The sequence below is a fragment of the Nothobranchius furzeri genome, chromosome 2 (assembly GCF_043380555.1).
Source record: "Nothobranchius furzeri strain GRZ-AD chromosome 2, NfurGRZ-RIMD1, whole genome shotgun sequence".
NCBI classification, from domain to species: domain Eukaryota; kingdom Metazoa; phylum Chordata; class Actinopteri; order Cyprinodontiformes; family Nothobranchiidae; genus Nothobranchius; species Nothobranchius furzeri.
Genome location: NC_091742.1, coordinates 92,458,211 through 92,476,226, shown reverse-complemented (window position 1 = coordinate 92,476,226; position 18,016 = coordinate 92,458,211). Strand labels below are relative to the sequence as shown.

General features: G+C 42.1%; 1 protein-coding gene across 1 annotated transcript in view; it reads right to left on the bottom strand.

The window, feature by feature from the left end:
* Positions 1-233: 233 nt before the first annotated feature.
* Positions 234-18,016, bottom strand: part of LOC129152259 (uncharacterized) — a 30,543-nt gene continuing 12,760 nt past the window's right edge. Inside the window, exons 4-16 of the mRNA XM_070548168.1 lie at positions 10,041-10,535; positions 8,269-8,435; positions 8,047-8,170; positions 7,840-7,970; positions 7,426-7,503; positions 6,892-6,963; positions 5,404-5,509; positions 5,173-5,243; positions 3,069-5,091; positions 2,853-2,975; positions 2,722-2,769; positions 1,111-1,203; positions 234-805 (exon numbers count right to left, since the gene is read on the bottom strand). Coding sequence (XP_070404269.1) covers positions 570-805; positions 1,111-1,203; positions 2,722-2,769; positions 2,853-2,975; positions 3,069-5,091; positions 5,173-5,243; positions 5,404-5,509; positions 6,892-6,963; positions 7,426-7,503; positions 7,840-7,970; positions 8,047-8,170; positions 8,269-8,435; positions 10,041-10,535 — 3,767 coding nt within the window. The 3' untranslated portion in view covers positions 234-569. The remainder of the gene's footprint in view (positions 806-1,110; positions 1,204-2,721; positions 2,770-2,852; positions 2,976-3,068; positions 5,092-5,172; positions 5,244-5,403; positions 5,510-6,891; positions 6,964-7,425; positions 7,504-7,839; positions 7,971-8,046; positions 8,171-8,268; positions 8,436-10,040; positions 10,536-18,016) is intronic.

The window sequence follows — 18,016 nt, the reverse complement described above, 5'->3', positions numbered from 1 at the left end:
CACAAAACTCCCTTCAAAGTTTCAATACACTCTTCAGAACTCAAAATACAAGAACCTGACACCATGCTGTATTAAGAGGACAATTGATAATGAGGTACTTGGCTCCACCCCTGACACAAACAGTAATTACCAAGGCCAACATTATTTATCAGGACAATGGTGATACACATACACAAACATGTCATTGGTGTGTTTTGACAGGTCCAAACATGGATTAAAAGGAACAAAGGAACTGCAGCTTACAGAATGTTTTATTTGTTAGAATTTCTTAATAAAATTTGTCATATCGACATTTTATATAAAATTTGAACTTTTTCAAATAAGTGGATTGCATTTTACAGTGCTTTTCATCAACAATTGGAAATTTAATAAGTAAAAATTCCTATACGTAAACAAACTATTGAACGGAAAATTTTAATTGTCAATAAAATAAACAGACCTAATAACAAAAACAGCCATTTGGCCTTTTAGCTAAAATATTTTAACTGTCAAAAGCTCCTGAAAACATCAGGAACAGTGTAGTGAATGTTGGTACGCTACAACAGGTTCATTAATCATGGTACCATTGTTTACCCAGGATTTTCTTTTTTTTTCAAAGTTAATCCTCGGTTTCTAACAAAATCCCGGATGTGTTGAGTAGAGCGACCAGCCAGAGTAGGATCTTCTGCTTTTTTGCATTGCTGGCATTCAATCATAGTGGCCAATTTTCCTTTTTTAATGTGTTCATTGAAATGTCTCAATACAGCAGCAACCTCAATGGGAGACCATGGATTCTTTTTTGCTCTTCTCGCATTTTCCAGGGAAACTAGAAAAGACACAAACAATTAATGTAAAACTACATTTTAAACATTTTAAAGAAATTTTTTGTATCAGTGTTTTTTGGCTTTAAAGAATGTATTGACGCCTGTTTATTCCCCCTTCAAAATGTGAATCCAAAAATAAATAAATAAATAAAAAAGACATACATTCATGGGACAAGCTGCAGCATTTTGTCCATATAGATGAGAATTGTCACCACATTGCCTTCAGTGTATATTCTCTCCTGTGTCCGTACTTCAAATGGGTCAGGTAAGAAAGCTGGCATTTAATGATGTGTGTAGCTGTATTTACCAAATTGTTTATTTGTTGTCTTGTTTCTGCAAGGCTCTGGGTCCTTTCTTAGTTTTCTTTTGGATTCTTCGCCCTTACTCTTTTTACTTTGTGCTGAAAAGAAGAACGATTAAAAAAGTCACAGAAAGCATTTTTCTATGGAAGTTTCTCATGTTATGATATCCAAGATGTTCCTTTGTGGTCAAAAAAACTAATGGACCCAATAAAGGGTTATTTCACAGAAAAAACGTTTATTGATATTTTTCTGATTATAATCGGTCACCATGAGTTTTTCATCCAGGCTGAAGCTGAAAATAGTCTCCTACACTTATCTCCTGCATTAGCTTCTGATAGAAAATAGACTGAAACTCTAGGATTAACAGCCTGAGAGCTCTGCGTCACAATGTCACTTAATGATTTATTCATGGACTCGCCCACCTTGACTCACAACGGGGAAAGCTGTTGTTGGTTTAGCAATACGACTAGTAAAGCTAACAGCTAGTATTAGCAACTCCACGACATGGCAGAACGACTTCAGGCTTGTGTTATTTGTAGAGATAACCATCAACCTTGCAAAGCAAAATAGGCAGTGTGGTGTTGCTGTTAGCCAATCGATGGAGAGAGGTCTAAATATCAGGAAATCAGACTCCAAATCCTGCTGTGTTCAGCTCAACACTGATCTGGCTCACTTCTCTTTCCTGAAACAGAAGCACCAGAGGCTATATCTCGCAGAGATCAACAAGACAGTCAACCCTACTAAAGACCACTGCAAATGTATTAAAAACACGAGTAAAGGTGATCTTAAATTTTAAACTAATGACCCTTTTTCCACTTAGACTTATTTAGCACAATTTGCTCTACAGTTGGGGGGGGGGGGGGGGGGGGTTCCATTGCAACTGAGAAACTGCTCTAGTGAATTCACTCACAGCGGACGAACCCTAGGGTATGCAAAGTAACGCAACATGATTTATATCTGACAAATATTAGAAGACGTAAAGTGTCCTTTTCTAAGATTGCAAAAGGAAAAATCCTGGGAAAGGCAGGCAGGCAGATGGACAAAACACTCTGAAGCAACCAGTGACGCCACTTCCTAGCCAAAAGACCTACTCTGGCCCCATATCAACTACCTCATTTAGAGCCAATTCCTTATCAGTTTCAAAGCCCTCCACAGTCTCCATCTCTCCTACTTCATGTAGCTTCTTCATCATCATTGCCACCACCATGCTGTTGAGTCTTACAACTCCTGACCCCATTCACCAAACCAAGAAACAGACCCAAGAGTACTGCTTGCCAAATCTGGAACTTCCTCCTTTAGTACATTTGACATTCAAGATTCCAGAAATTTATATCATAGCTCAAAACCTAAGAATTCTAACTGGCATATCCTTCATGACCATCCTCACTGCAGTCACCCTCCAACACTTAACTGACTTTTTCTGTTTGGATGGTTTTATGAAGTATTTTTGAGTTTCTTTTAAAAGTGTGATAAAATGTATTAGTAGACAAAGGTAACATTTACTCTACTAATCATGAGTTATTTAATGTTTTTTTTTTTTACAAAATGGGGAGGTGTCTTTATGTGTTATCTAAGGTAGTGTTAAGTCTAAGTTTCTGATTTCAACAAATGCATACCTGTAGGTTCCACCAAAGGTTTCGCTGTCTGTTTCATTTCTGCAGAACCTATAAAAAAGGTCATTAGTCACATGATTTCATAAATGCAATAAATTAAAAGACAAGAAAACAAAAAACATCACCGTTCTTACCAGTCTGAAGATGAGACGGATTGCCTTGTACCTCACTGTCCGCATCAACCTCCACCGCAGCATCAACTTCTCTCTCTGCATCAGCCTCACTCTCTGCACTTGAATCCATCATCTGTAAGTTATCTAACAAAATAAATTACCCTAATGTGATACTTTTTTCTACATTTGCTAGAAACAGGTCTAATTCTTTCATTGAACACAAAATAAAGGCATTACCTTCTATTTCAATCTCTTCAAGTGTTTTTCCTTGAAAGCTTTTGAGAGATCCTTTCTCCATGGTGATTAGTAGTTTGGATATTTTGGCCAGCTGAGTAGTAGCTTCTGGAAGTCTATAATATTCCCGATGAACACGAATGTCATGACCAAGAAAGTTAGCAACTTGGTCCAACTCGTGATTCTTTAGATTCAAGATCTGAGACAAAGTTGCAACATGTTTTCGCAACTGTGTCGACCTGAGCAGCTCAGGGTTTTCAGCCCCACACTCACTCGCGTAAAGCCTCAAACAGTCCTGTCCTCTGAAGGGGGTTAGACAATGAGGTCTGGCAAACAGGAACAGGTTTTCTGCCATAACACCACAGTCTTCCCTTTTCTCCATCAGCAGTGTTATGTTATTTACCATGTCTGGTGAAAATAACACGACAACTTTTTGGCCTTTATTTCCCCTTAATTCAACACGACTGAAGTGTTGACATAGGTGAAGTTCAAATTTTGTCAGTCCAAATGCGACATCCTTGTGCAGGGGACTTGTGTCTCTCTCCTGAAAGCCATTCAGTGTCATCTTAGATATTTCTCCCCCTCTTCTCCTGTTACAAAGTATCACATTTGCCATTGTCGCTTTACAAAGTTCACTGTATGATTTGGGTGAACTGTGCTCTTTCAATTCCTTCAATGCTAGTTCTGTTTTCTTCTCCAGATGTCTATGAAGATGCTGAACATCTTCTGTGAAAGGAAGAGTGGAAGGCTTGTTAAAATGCCGCTCATTCAGTGTGGTCAAAGCAGTGTGGGAGAGGAGTTCAGACCACTTTTTAGCAAATAGGGTTTTGAAACTCTGGGTTGACTTTATCAGTGTGCTGTGCTGTGTCATCAGTGCTCTGCAATGTAGAATGTCATTGACTTTCTGTAGCGAATGACCCAACTTGAGAGCAAGGCTTGGAGTATGGTAGCAGTGTTTTTCCTCATCATATCCAGAAACTTTCTTGACTGCACTGATAACCACATCAAAATTAGCAGGTCTCACAGCATCTTCAAAGGTGTGTATTGAGAAATCCTTGCGAAGCATAAGTAGAAGTCTTCCACATTCTCTGAGTCTCTGGTGAATGTAGTCATATTTAGTGGGATCCTGTCCATGTTTGTTAAAGAAGGACTGGGCAAGCTGAAGAATAGATAGATCACTTCGTACAGTAGAAGATATCTCATCATCTTTCATGCCAGTTAATATCTTCCAAACACCTGGGGAAATTTGCTGACACTGAGCCGACTCATTCATAGAGGCCAAAGACAATACCTTCTTTCGTCCAACCTCAGAATTGGCTTCAACTGGTTTTGAAGAACATTTTCGAACATGTCGCCACAGATCTCTTCTGAGATATAATGCCTGGCAGTACATGCAGTGAATGTAGTCTCTTCCTTCGTAGTTCGTTTTTGCAGTGCGTCTCAGTTTTAAAGACCCAATTCCACTTGCTAAGACCTCCGAGTTATGACTGTGGTTTCCCTTGTTGCGTAACTTTGTAAGCATTTTCATGCGGTCTTTGGACTTTTTAGGAAGGCTTAAAACTCTAGCAACATCTGCATGTGTTTTCTCATGAGTTTGAAGATGACGCGTGAACTTTGTCTGTAGTTTTCCACATATGTAGCAGTAAGTTTTATTTTTGAGTGAGGAGGGTGTGTCTGATGAATCTTCAACCCTAGCATTAGAAATGTTGGCAACAGCATCAGGATTTCTTTCTTTGGCAGTAACCTCAGACCTTTCAAGCAGACCTGTGCTAATCCCATCTTTAGTTAATGATTCTGCAGCTTCAGAATGTCTCTCCCTGTCTCCCTCTAAATAATCTTCTTTGTAGTGTCTTTTCTTTTTAGAACGAGATTTGCTGGTGGAGGCCTCAGAATTCTGTAATCTTTTGAGACTGATAATCGGAGGCTTTGAGATATCATCCAATGATCTGTCTGAATCAGCTGTTGAATCCGGAACATATTCCTCTTCTGATGATATCACCTCATTTGAACATTGTTCACTATAGACCTGAGAATGATTAAAAAACAAAGTAAAGCATTGTTTACTTGGAGAACATTTCACTGAGATGAATTCTACTAAAACACTTACCAATAGCAAATGCTCAGCGACTTTCTCATTTTTCCTTACAAAACACTTTTTGTGCCAGGACTGATTGCAAACTAGACACAGGAAAATTAGGAATAAAGAAGGAAAATAGTTGCTGTAGTAGGTACGTAAACACTAAGTTTACCTGCACACACAGAACCATTTTAAAGTGTTCCTGTGGAATCACGGTACTTAGACAAAAATGGACCCCCACTTATATTATCTAAAACTTACCTTTACATCTCACACCACTCCATTTCAGAGGTGCAAAGGGTCCTCCACATGCGAGACATTTCTGTAAACTTGACATTTCATCAGGGACGAGATCATGATTACAGTCCTGTTGACACAAACAAAAACAAAAAAGAAAGAATTTGTTTATCAAAACCAACAAAGTGTCTGTATTGTGTTAGTCTTTGAAAAAAGGCTAAGGATAAAAAAAGCATTTTTATCTTGTATGAATGAAAATGTTAAAAAAAAAAATTTTTTTAATCTATATTAACTCATTCACTGCCAGCTGTTTCCTGATCACTAACGGCCTTCGCTGCCAGCGTTTCTCACCGTTTTTACTGTTTTTTAAGAGTCACAGAACGTTGCGTGCTAGCATGATGTCGATGCCAAAACAACCAAAACAAAGAGGAGACTCACCTCTTACATCAGGAAGAAGCCGCGTGTTTCGAGCGTTATCCGTTCTTTCATAATCCGTTGTCGAATTGTGATCGGCAGACGCTTTTCCGGTTCGCGCCTCACTTTTTTTTACAGGAAAGACCCAAAACGATCTCAAAACACATGGATGTGTTGCTTCCTGATCATGTGATCAGTGACGTATGCGGATGAAGATCGGCTTCAGGGCTGAGATGTTTGTTCTCTCAGCGCGGGGGCTCGTTCCGATGCTCAAACAGTAAAAAAAATGCAAATGACGACTTTAGTTGTCATTGGCAGTGAACGAGTTAACTTCTTTATGTAAAATTCTAAGAAAAATAATTATTCTGAACAGCTTTTCATTAATATGATAAATTTGCAAAAAGTACAACATAAAGGTAAACTTACTGTACACATGAACTCCCAGTCAAATATTTGGACATGTCTCTTAATAATTTAAATACTGTGTTCTAACTTTTGATTGAGAATCTGCATAAACACTTTATATATAAACTATATATATATATATATATATATATATAAACTATATATATATATATATATATATATATATATATATATATATATATATACATACACACACACACATATATATATATATATAAACTATATATATATATATACATATATATATATATAAACTATATATATATATATATATATATATATATATATACACATACGTATATATATATATATATATATATATATATATATATATATATAAGGGATGAGCAGCCTGACACAGCATCCCTATGAGCATCTACAATGAGAAGTAGAACGCTGAAAATGTCTATGATGGTTTCCAATACATGCGATTAATACAGTCCTGCTAATGTCTGACCCTGTCTGGCTGAGTGATACACAGGACATGTGTGTCTCCGCGATTATAAATGAAGTTCCCTTCTTTGTAACTTCTTAATTCAAAACTCGTACCACCTAAAGTGTGAATCCTGCATGGTGTAGATTACAGAGTACATGTGTACCTGAATGCCAATCAAAATCCATCTCGTGAGTGTGTACTGTAAAAATAGGTGTGTTATACAAGCTCAAATTTACCTTTGGACAATTGTCTGGAGAAGAACTGCATGTGTCCACATTGACAGCCTGACACACGGTCTTTCTTGGCATCTACAATGAGAAGTAGAACACTGAATAAAAGTCTATGATGGTTTATCATACATGCTATTAATACAGTCCTGCTAATGTCTGACCCTGTCTGGCTGAGTAATACACAGGACGTGTGTGTCTCCGCGATTATAAATGAAGTTCCCTTCTTTGTAACTTCTTACTTCAAAACTCGTACCACCTAAAGCGTGAATCCTGCATGGTGTAGTTTACAGGGTACATTAGGTGCTGCACGACTTAATTTTTTTTAAAGTCGACTGTCAAGTAATGAAAATCGAGTCGACTTTGACTAGTCGTTGATGACGTCATACACCTGAAGCGGCGGGGGGGGGGGGGGGGGGGGGGGGGTTCGCTGGAGTTTTTGACAATTAAAATTGTGCCCACAAATTATCATTGATGTAGTGACAGGTAAGAGCTAAGTAAGCCTCCATGTTCACGGAGGTCCACGTCAGCTGTTATACTCACTGCCACAGCTCGCTGTACTTCCCTTTTTACTCGTTCGAGTTCCTCCGCATTCTTTTTGGCCATCATTTCCTTAACCGTCTGAAAATGAATCAACATCAAATCAGTCTAGTACTTAACACATTAATTAGACCACCTGTCATTAAAGCAAGAAAAACATCCAGCTATGAAGTTATCTGTGTTTTGCCCTGTTGAATAGAAGGTAGGAATTTAAAACTGAATCCAGTTTTTATACCCAAATGTGAGCCGACACACCGGACGGAAATTATTCAAGCATGCATGATGTTTGAATCACAAGTGTTTATTTTTGTTTGCTGTGTCATAAACCTTAAATCAGACGATGGTCTAATACATTTGTTAAGCACTGTATATATTACATGAGTAACAGCAGCTGTCTGAGACATTGTGTATACAAACCTTTCTGGTTGGCAAAGCGTAAGATGGATCAAGGAACCCCCTGACCCCCTCGCTCTCCACAATGCTCAGGGGCTGGCAGTCCTTTATGATAAAATTCAGGTCTGCTTGGTCCAGAGCAATCTTCCTAGATTCTAGATTTCAAAATAATAAAACATATATTAGTAAAACAACTGTGAGAAAGCACGCCCAGTGTCTATATAGGTCTACCTGTGGCCGTTCTTGGTGTATTTGCTTCCTCTTTGTTTTCATGCTTGACTCTGTAATGTCTCAGCAATGAGGAAGTGCTCTTATTTGTATAAGACAACTCCGCTGAGCAGATGCGACATTTAACCTAAATAAAATTAAATAAATAATTTACACTGAGAGTCAGTCACATTGCTGTTTTCAACTCTGACAGATGCGCAGAAACAAGGAAAGACCAACACGTACCTTATTTGCTGTTAAAAGATCAAAATGATCCCAAACAGCAGAAACTTTTCTTTTCCTCTCTGGCTCCATTTTCTTGATGGAGAGAGGGATGTCTTGTTTTACCTTTGAAATGGTAATTTTCTTCTTTTCACGGCGACTCATCCCGTTGACAGATGCAGAGTCGATACCTTATGAACACAGTTTGGCACCTTGGCAATGAGCGACACAGCAGCAGTGTCGGTCACGTGACTTTTTCTTAAAGCAACACACGCATCGACACAGGTCACACGCAATAACCCAGGTATTGGGTTATTGATAAAATCCCTAACAGTCATGTAATCATTAGTTTAGAAATACAGAATTAAACTAATTTTTATAAACTATATTCTTGACTCTGTCTGAATTAATATGAAGTGTGTGTTCCTAAGGTCGTATTAAATCAAATATTCAAAGACCAATAAGATTGATCATTTATAATTAGATGGAATATCACATCTTATTGATCATTGAGTAAAAGTAACCACTTCCATCACGTTACACCATCAGCATGGCTCTACACTTCATCCTGCAGCATCTGGACTCCTGGGTACCTACACCAGGATCCTGCCAGAAGCAGAAACAGCTGGAGTTAGCAGGTCAGATCCACGGTGTGTAAAGTCCACTCATGGAGGGATCAGGAAGGGAAACCACTGAAGAACCAGGATAAACAGACCCGAGGAAACATGGACGGAGACACAGCGCTGCCCCGTGGCCAGGCGGGAATGTGGAAACGGACCTGTGGCTATTCCAAACACAGGCGCCATCTTGTTAGCGGCCAGAAGCAGAGTATGGGTGGGATGAGGCTGGCCCATACTCTGGAACAGCAGCTGCTATGTGTGGACTCTCATGTGATTTGTTTATTTACATTTGTCTCTCGTCTCGTCTCGTCTCGTCTTCCTCCGCTTATCCGGGTCCGGGTCGCGGGGGCAGCATCCCAACTAGGGAGCTCCAGGCCGTCCTCTCCCCGGCCTTGTCCACCAGCTCCTCCGGCAGGACCCCAAGGCGTTCCCGGACCAGATTGGAGATGTAACCTCTCCAACGTGTCCTGGGTCGACCCGGGGGCCTTCTGCCGGCAGGACATGCCCGAAACACCTCCCCGGGGAGGCGTCCAGGAGGCATCCTGACCAGATGCCCAAACCACCTCAACTGGCTCCTTTCGATCCGGAGGAGCAGCGGTTCTACTCCGAGTCCCTCCCGAATGTCCGAGCTCCTCACCCTATCTCTAAGGCTGAGCCCGGCCACCCTACGGAGGAAACTCATTTCGGCCGCTTGTATCCGCGATCTCGTTCTTTCGGTCATTACCCAAAGCTCATGACCATAGGTGAGGATTGGGACGTAGATCGACCGGTAAATCGAGAGCCTGGCTTTCTGGCTCAGCTCCCTCTTCCCCACGACAGATCGGCTCAGCGTCCGCATCACTGCAGACGCCAAACCAATCCGCCTGTCGATCTCCCGATCCCTCCTACCCTCACTCGTGAACAAGACCCCGAGATACTTAAACTCCTCCACTTGAGGTAGGACCTCTCCCCCGACCCGGAGGTGGCAAGCCTACATTTGTAGTAAACCTTTCTCCACACTCATCATGACTAAATGATTTAGGTTTCTTCAGGACTTTCCTGCACGAGTCTACATGTTGCTTCACTCTAACACATTTCTTATGAACCAAACAGCCTGAAGACCTTATTGCTGGATGACTTGTCTCCCTCACGTGTCTCTGGAGAGACCACTTGTGAAGAACTTGTTGACAGACTTACCATCTGACTCAGAAGACCTGCTCTCATTCCAGTCATCATCTTCATCTCCAGTTTTAGACCCAGAGTCTGACATCCCAGAGTCTAGATCCATATCATCATCTTCATCATCTCCACTAACTTCAGTCTCTGAAGAATCAGATGTTTGTTCATGAGGGTTCAGATCTGGGTTCCTGCTAGTTCCTGCTCCTCCACCAGTTTCTGCTGCCATCTGGTCAGCTGAGCTGCTGGTTGGAACATCTCTGTCTTCTATTTGCTGCTGATGAAGCTGTGAGACCAGAGGTTTCTCTTCATCATCCTCACTCTTTATAGAAACAGCAGTAACAGGAAACCCGACAGCTTCAGTCTCCTCCTTCAAACAGAGATGCTCTCCCTCCAGACTGGACCAGAGCTCCTCCTGTTCCTCCTTTATGTGGAGGTGTTCTGGGTCCTGCTGGTCCACACCAGCACTCTGTTCTTCAGGAGCTTCTTCTTTAACCAGCGCCAGCTGTGGAACATCTGTAGGAAACACAGACACATGATGTTACAGACCACCATACCTTTATATTTACACCATGAGTGATACTGGCTACATGATGTGGGAAAAAGGAACAAGAACATGAACTCAAGTCTGTTACGGCGAAGAGCTGGAGTCAGGTCAAGACCCCGATGAGGATGACGAGCATGCAGTTGAGCTTCCCTGAGATGGTTTCTGACAGTTTGTGCAGAAATTGTTTGGTTATGCAAACCAATTGTTTCAGCAGCTGTCTGAGTGGCTGGTCTCAGACCATCTTGGAGGTGAACCTGCTGGATGTGGAGGTCCTGGGTTGGTGTGGTTACACTTCATCAACGGTTGTGAGGCCGGTTGGATGTACTGCCATATTCTCTGAAATGCCTTTGGAGATGGCTTATGATGGAGAAATGAACATTCAATGCACGAGCAACAGATCTGGTTGACATTCCTGCTGTCAGCATGCCAATTGCATGCTCCCTCAATGCTTGTGGCATCTTGCTGAGACAAAACTGCACATTCCAGGGTGGCCTTTTATTGTGGGCAGTATAAGGTACACCTGTCATGATGTTGGACATTTGTACTACTCATGATGTGGTACACCTGTGAGGTGGGATGGATTATCTCAGCAAAGCAGAAGTGCTCACTATCACACATTTAGACTGATTTGTGAACAATGTTTGAGAGAAATGGTAATATTGTGTATCTGGAATGACTTTTGGATCTTTAAGTCCATCTCATGAAAAATCGGAGCAGAAACAAAGGAGTTGCATTTATATTTTTGTAGAGTATATATATATATATATATATATATATATGTGTGTGTGTGTGTGTATATATATAGTTATCATCATCATTAATATTGTTATTATGATTATTTTACTTGTTATATTTTATATATATAAGTTTTATTATATATTATATTGGTATTATTATGATCATCACCATTATTATTGTTATTATGATTATGATTATTACAGTTATTATTATTATTACTAGTAGTGGGTTACTTAGTGACTGAGCAGTGGGCGGAGCCTGTTGTTTTCTACTCATTGTATTATTTTTCAGCGTTTTATTGTGATTCCTTTCGTGACCTCGGTCTGTGACACGTGCTGTATGAATAAACTTGGTTCTTCTTCCACCACAGAGAAAGGCTGCTCTTCCAGCATCATGAACTTCCTTATGGTCCGGTTATTAGCTGAGCCTTCTGATGCTCATACAGACGGGTGTTGGTGAGCGTAGCTGCGTCTGACTGGGAGGTGTTGATCTCTGCAGCGATCCCTGGAAACTCACCTCACTCCACCCAGACTTTGTTCTTTACGTCGTATTAAACCAGCTGTAATCAGCTTCCCCAGGAGCTGAAGCTTTTCATTGCAGGACTCAAAGCTTACATCACTCTCGCAGACGGAGTTACAGTTAGGCGGACATGTTGTTTTACATTGTTGCTGCTGTCCTGCACAGCATGAAGGAAAAGGGGAAGAACCCCAAGTGCTGCACACAGGGTTCACACAGGTGTTGCTGGTATGATCAGAACATCCCAAACTAACACCAACGTAGATACACAATAAACAACTTGTATTAAGTACTGATGAGCTATCTGCAGTGGAACAGGACCAGCTGGCATCCTCACACCAAAAGGAGGAACGGGTGTCTTTTATAAACCAGCCAGGCACTAACTGGTGTGTTTCCATTACCGAAACTTCCCAGTATGACCGTCTCCACTTCACCGGAGCCAGCCGAACCGGTCGTTTTCCAGACCTTTTGAGAGTCTTTGCAGGTTCTGTGGCCTCACCCAGATCACCCGCGGGCAAACCGAGTTCTAACCAGAAGCATCTGTCAGCATTCATTCTGGACAGTTTTACTTATTTTATGCTTCTTTGTGAGAAATGTCCTCATGTCCCCATGTCTGTGGAGGGATCAGACATGGACACTGCTTATTATGGGATAGTAATGGCACTGACTCCTCCTCCAGCTTCGACAAGCCTGTAGTTTCACTTTGGTTCGTTCTGTCTTTTATTTTCTAACTTTGTTGACAACCATGTCGGTCACGTCCAGCATGCGTGCAGCAGAGCAACCAGGAAAACGTGGAACGGACTTCAGCAGACGGAGTCATTTCTAATGAATCAAGTGGAATGGTTTTCTGTGAGAACAATCGAAAGAGCAAAAGGTGAACTAAATGTGTGTGTGTGTGTGTGTGTTCCAAATGCATACTTTTAAAAAGTGGGAGGGGCATTTCCTTCTGACATAATGGTTGCGACATCTATGAACCACCTCCACTCAGTCAGCCAATTCAGTAGTTTGCTCGTAGTTTAACTCTTGATCAGGGATTGAAGCAAAAAATTCTCATCTGACAGAAAATTATTGCGGGGGGGCTCACATTGTTTACACACAGTCACTATTCGGGTTTTGATTGGTTTTAAGGTCAGTATTCTTGTTTCTGAAAAATTTGGAATAACCCGTTCACACACACAGTGTTTAAAAGTGTGGGTGTTGAGATTTCTCTGAGGTACAAAAGATGATAAGTGTTAAAGTACTCTAAGGGGGTCGGGGGAATGCCTCCCCCCGGAAATAAATTATTGGACATTTTATATTTAAACCAGGCCCCCACAATACGGGTGAAAAATTGAGGCCAACGCAGAAGTGACAAAAATTGCAGTTCCACCCTCATCCACTGGGGGCTGGTGTCAGAAGCGAGCAAATCCTCATTGACTCCCATGTTAAAAATACCAATTTCACAGCAGAAATAAACATGTTTACAGCCTGGTACCAGAACATGTTTTTTGTTTAAATGATCTAGTTTACACTCATGACAACTCTGAGGGGGGTGAATTTTTTTCTCACTCTTCTGTTTAAGTGTATTAAAAGCCTAAAATTCTGTATAATTAATGAGCATCAGACCCACGTGACCACAGAGCAAGCTCCATGGAAAGGCCTCAGTAGAGCCTCGGTCTGGCCTGGAAACTGCTCCGGGATTTTGAGTCTCTGTGTTTATGTATTCTTTTTTGGATATTTTTTGTGCAATTGTTGGACAAAATGACTTGCTGTGGCATTAATTGCACTAATAGAGTGTCCAAGGAGTCTCCACTTCATTTTTTTTTCGGTAAGTAAAATTATATTTATGTATTTTAGGTCACTGCCGAGCTGAGCTGAGCTTAGATTTTAACATGTACTGTTTAACCATGAAATTTAAATGTAATAGGGTAAAACCCAGTGCATTTAACATAATGCTGCACTTTAGAAAATGGGTTGAAATATAACATGTTGGTGGAGCTGGGTTCCGACTATCGGCTTGTGGAGCTCTCGGGAGGCCGATGTTTTCCACCTGGTTCTCCCCTCCCCGCAGCTCGGCGCATCTCTGTCTGATCGCAGCTTCTGTGTGCTGCACGGGCTGCCGGCTTGTGGAGCTCTGGGATGGAAACCGTTCCACCCGGTTCTCCCCAGCGGCAGCTCTGCGCATCTCAGATCGCAGCGGCGCTTGTCTGCTGTGCGGCTTCCGGCTTGTGGAGCTCTCGGAGACCTCTGTGTTCCACCCAGTTTTACCCAGCGGTCAGCCCGGTGTGTCTCTGACTCAGAAGCTCTGGTGTTGTACACAGTTAACTCAGGTTGTAGCTAGGTTGCTACCTCCGTTAGCTTAGCTCCCACCTCCGCGTTAGCTTTGGGTTAGCTTCGGGTTAGCTTGTAGTAAGTTCGACTGGGTGTCATCAGTTGATCCCAGCCTTACATCCCCACCTCAGCTCCACCTCTCTTCCCTTTTGTGGAATTGTCTGGGCTTGACGGAACCTGTGACACGGTCAAAATGGCGGCGGTGGCCACCTCCCATTCATCTACAAAAATGTGTTATTGGAGCCTGTGGAAACCCATTGTCCAATATTTATATGTCGATGATTTAAACGCATCAGTCTGGTGCATTTTGGGGGGAAAGTAGAGTTACAGGCTGGTAGGTATGTATGATAAAGTATCTATACATGTTCATTATAATGATATATTTGAGTTAATGTTTTCCTGTCCTTTCTTAATCCATTATGAACACAGACTACAGTGAAATCCACTGATGCATCCATGCTGCTCAGCACCAGAACTGCACTAGGTACCAAAAGAACCAATCAGCTGGCAGAGCTCCCTGGTGAACGTGTGAGCTGCAGAACTTGCAAAACTACGTGACTCAATTTAAGGAACAAAGTAGAATCCAGCTGCTGTTGTTTATTTGTTGTTGGTGTTTATAGAAACTAAATCTATCTGCAGGGCTTTAGGCCCAGGGCAGAGTTTTATACCTCAGACCAGCTTTAGATCATGACCTGTTATTAATAATATCAGGTTCTTTACACCAGTCTGAATATTCTGTAATGTTCACAGACATCCACACCTTAGAAAAGAAATATAATCAATATTAAAATAAAAATTATTAATATAATGTTTTCATTAAGATTAGTTATCTGTTATACTTATTTACATTTGATAGTAATATGATTAATAATATTTAATCTTATCTTCTATCATTTGTGGGTTTAGTGCATTCACTTAATATTAATAATAAAATGATAAATAACAGGTCACTACAGTCTGGGCATAGAAAGTGTTTCTAGGAACTAACGCTTGTTCAGCAGCTCACCTGTTCCACTGACAGGAGAAATCCTCTCATCAGCAGGTGATCAGCAGAGCGTCATGACTGAACACCGGCCCGAAAAAACAAAGACGACTAAAAACACCGACCTCAGATCGGCCCACCGAGAATTTGGGTCCTGGTTCCGCTCATCACGTTAACTCTCAATGTGATATCAGAGCTTTATTGGCTCTGTTAGAATGCCAGCGCCTGGTGCGCGTGCTGTTTGTGTTTGTGCGCACCGCGGGAGCGAGCAATGAGCACGCGCGTTTTTGCTGCTTGGGCGGTGCAGAACAGTGGCGTTTCAATTAGCATCAGGAGAGAGAGAGCGTGCGCGAGAGAGATTTTGGCAGAACTATTTTCTGATCATTCCAACTGACGGATTTCCGTCGCCACGACAGAGAACTTTAATCCCTGCTCTTGATCCAAACATTGGACCGTTTCTGCCTCTAACAATGGTTTCTGTCGTTGCTGGTTTCTCTTTTTTACGCCACAGCACCGAGATCACCACGTAGAGCTCCAGTCAAATGTGTTCAGACTGTGGAGCGCACATTTAACGAAGCTTCGAATCAGTAAAAAAATGAATCGAGGAACTTAATGAATCGAACCATTTGATGACTCATTTCAGCCCCACTTCCTTTCAGCACTTTAACAACTCTTCAACTGTCATTGGCATTTTTTTACTGTATGGGCGTCGAAACGAGCCCCAGCACTTGTGAGAACAAACATCCCAGCTCTAAACCCGATCTTCATCCATGTACGTCACACGTCACATGATCAGGAAGCAGAAAATCTATGTGTTAGGAGATCGTTTTGGGCCACTTTTGTAAAAAAAAAAAAAAAAAAGTGAGGCGAGAACCGGAAAGTCTTCTACCGATCGCAATTCCACAACGGATATGAAAGAACGAATAACGCTCGAAACGCGCAGATTCTTCCTGATGTAAGAGGCGAGTCTCTGCTTTGTTTTGGTAGTTTTGGCGTTGACATCATCATAGAGCAACGTTCTGCGACTCTTAAAAAAACTAAAAACGCTGGCAGCGAAGAGCTTTTCTGATCAGGAAACGGCTGGCAGTGAATGAGTTAAACAAAAAGAAAATTCTAATTTGTGGCGCGCATCCATAAAATAATCCATTTTTAAACTTCTTCTGTGTTCGCAAATCAGTCAGTGAATCATACCTTAATCAGTCACATAGAATAGAATAGAATTAAACTTTATTGTCATTGCACATGTACAGGGCAACGAAATGCAGTTTGCATCCATCCAGAAAGTGCTTTAGCCGTGATATAGATGTATTACAATATATGTTAGCAATAATATAGATGTGTAAGTATATTACAGAAATGGATGTATTACGTATGTTATAATGTACACGGTATGAAGTATGTTATGAATATTCTATGACTATAAGTATGTACAGGCTGTAGTTAATACAAGCAGTCCATGAGTTTAACGTGGGTCATATGTCAGGAGGCAGAGTTCAGGAGTCTGACAGCTGTTGGGAAGAAACTGTTCCGGTATCTGGTGGTCTTAGTCCGGAGGCTCCTGTAGCGCCTCCCAGAGGGCAGCAGGGTGATCAGCGCATGTGATGGGTGACTGTGGTCTCTGATGATTTTCCTAGCCCTTTTCAGACACCGCTTCCTGTAGATGTCCTTTATGGCAGGAAGTGGTGCTCTGGCGATGCGCTGGGCAGTTTTCCCAACCCTCTGCAATGCCTTCCGGTCCGAGGCGAAGCAGTTCCCATACCAGACTGTTACCCCCAAATTCCACTACCTCCGCTTCGCTCCGACACGAACGCCGGAGCAAAATCGGTCCCGTTCTAGTCAATCAGAGCTATTCCACTACTGCGGCCGTGCTCCGGCAGTGCGGCGCCGTGCGCCGCCCTCTGTTCCGGCGTCCGGCAAAAATAGAATCTATCCTATTTTCGCCGGAGCACCTCCGCAGTAAATGGACAGAAATCACAACGGCCCAACAGGAAAAGGAGCAAGCACAATTTCCGTATTTCACAATAAATCGATAAACAAAAGGCGTTTTTTGTTTCATATGCACAGATTTAACAACTTTTAACCACTATCAATCACGGCTGAAGTTTAAATGCACAAAATTAAGCCATAAATACAGTTTCTACTATCAAAGTAGACACACTTTGTTGATCCAAACATTGCTGATCTCTCAACACACATGATAGGCAGATTAAACAGTTCATTTCGATGCTTCTCCCACACAACGGGTGTTTGGATCTAACGTCCGCGTTTATTGCTCGGACTGTATCGCAAGATCTCGAAAATCCTGCGCATGCTTGTTTGCCCCCCTCAGGTCTCCGCTCCGGAGCGGAGCCGTTGTAGAGCGGGTACCAGTAAAAATTGAGTTCGGAAGTGAGCGGCTGCGGAAGGCGGGGGCGGACCGGAGCGGAGCGGAGGTAGTGGAATTTGGGGGTTATACAGTTGGTCAGGATGCTCTCGATGGTGCAGCGATAGAAGTTCACCAGGATGTCTGAGGACAATTTGTTCTTCCTCAGAGTCCTCAAGAAGAAGAGGCGCTGGTGAGTCTTCTTGACCAGCTTGGAGCAGTTGGTAGTCCAGGTGAGATCCTCGGTGATGTGGACTCCCAGGAACTTGAAGCTGCTCACACGCTCCACTGCCGTCCCCTTAATGTGGATGGGTGGATGTGGGTCAGCATTCCTCCTGTAGTCCACGATGAGCTCCTTAGACTTCTCAGTGTTGAGCAGCAGGTTGTTTGTGTCGCACCACTCAGTCAGACGGTCCACCTCCTCCCTGTAGGCGGTCTCATCATTGTCACCGATGAGGCCAATCACCGTGGTGTCATCTGCAAACCTAATGATGGTGTTGGAACCATCAGCAGGTCTGCAGTCGTGGACATGCACAAACCAC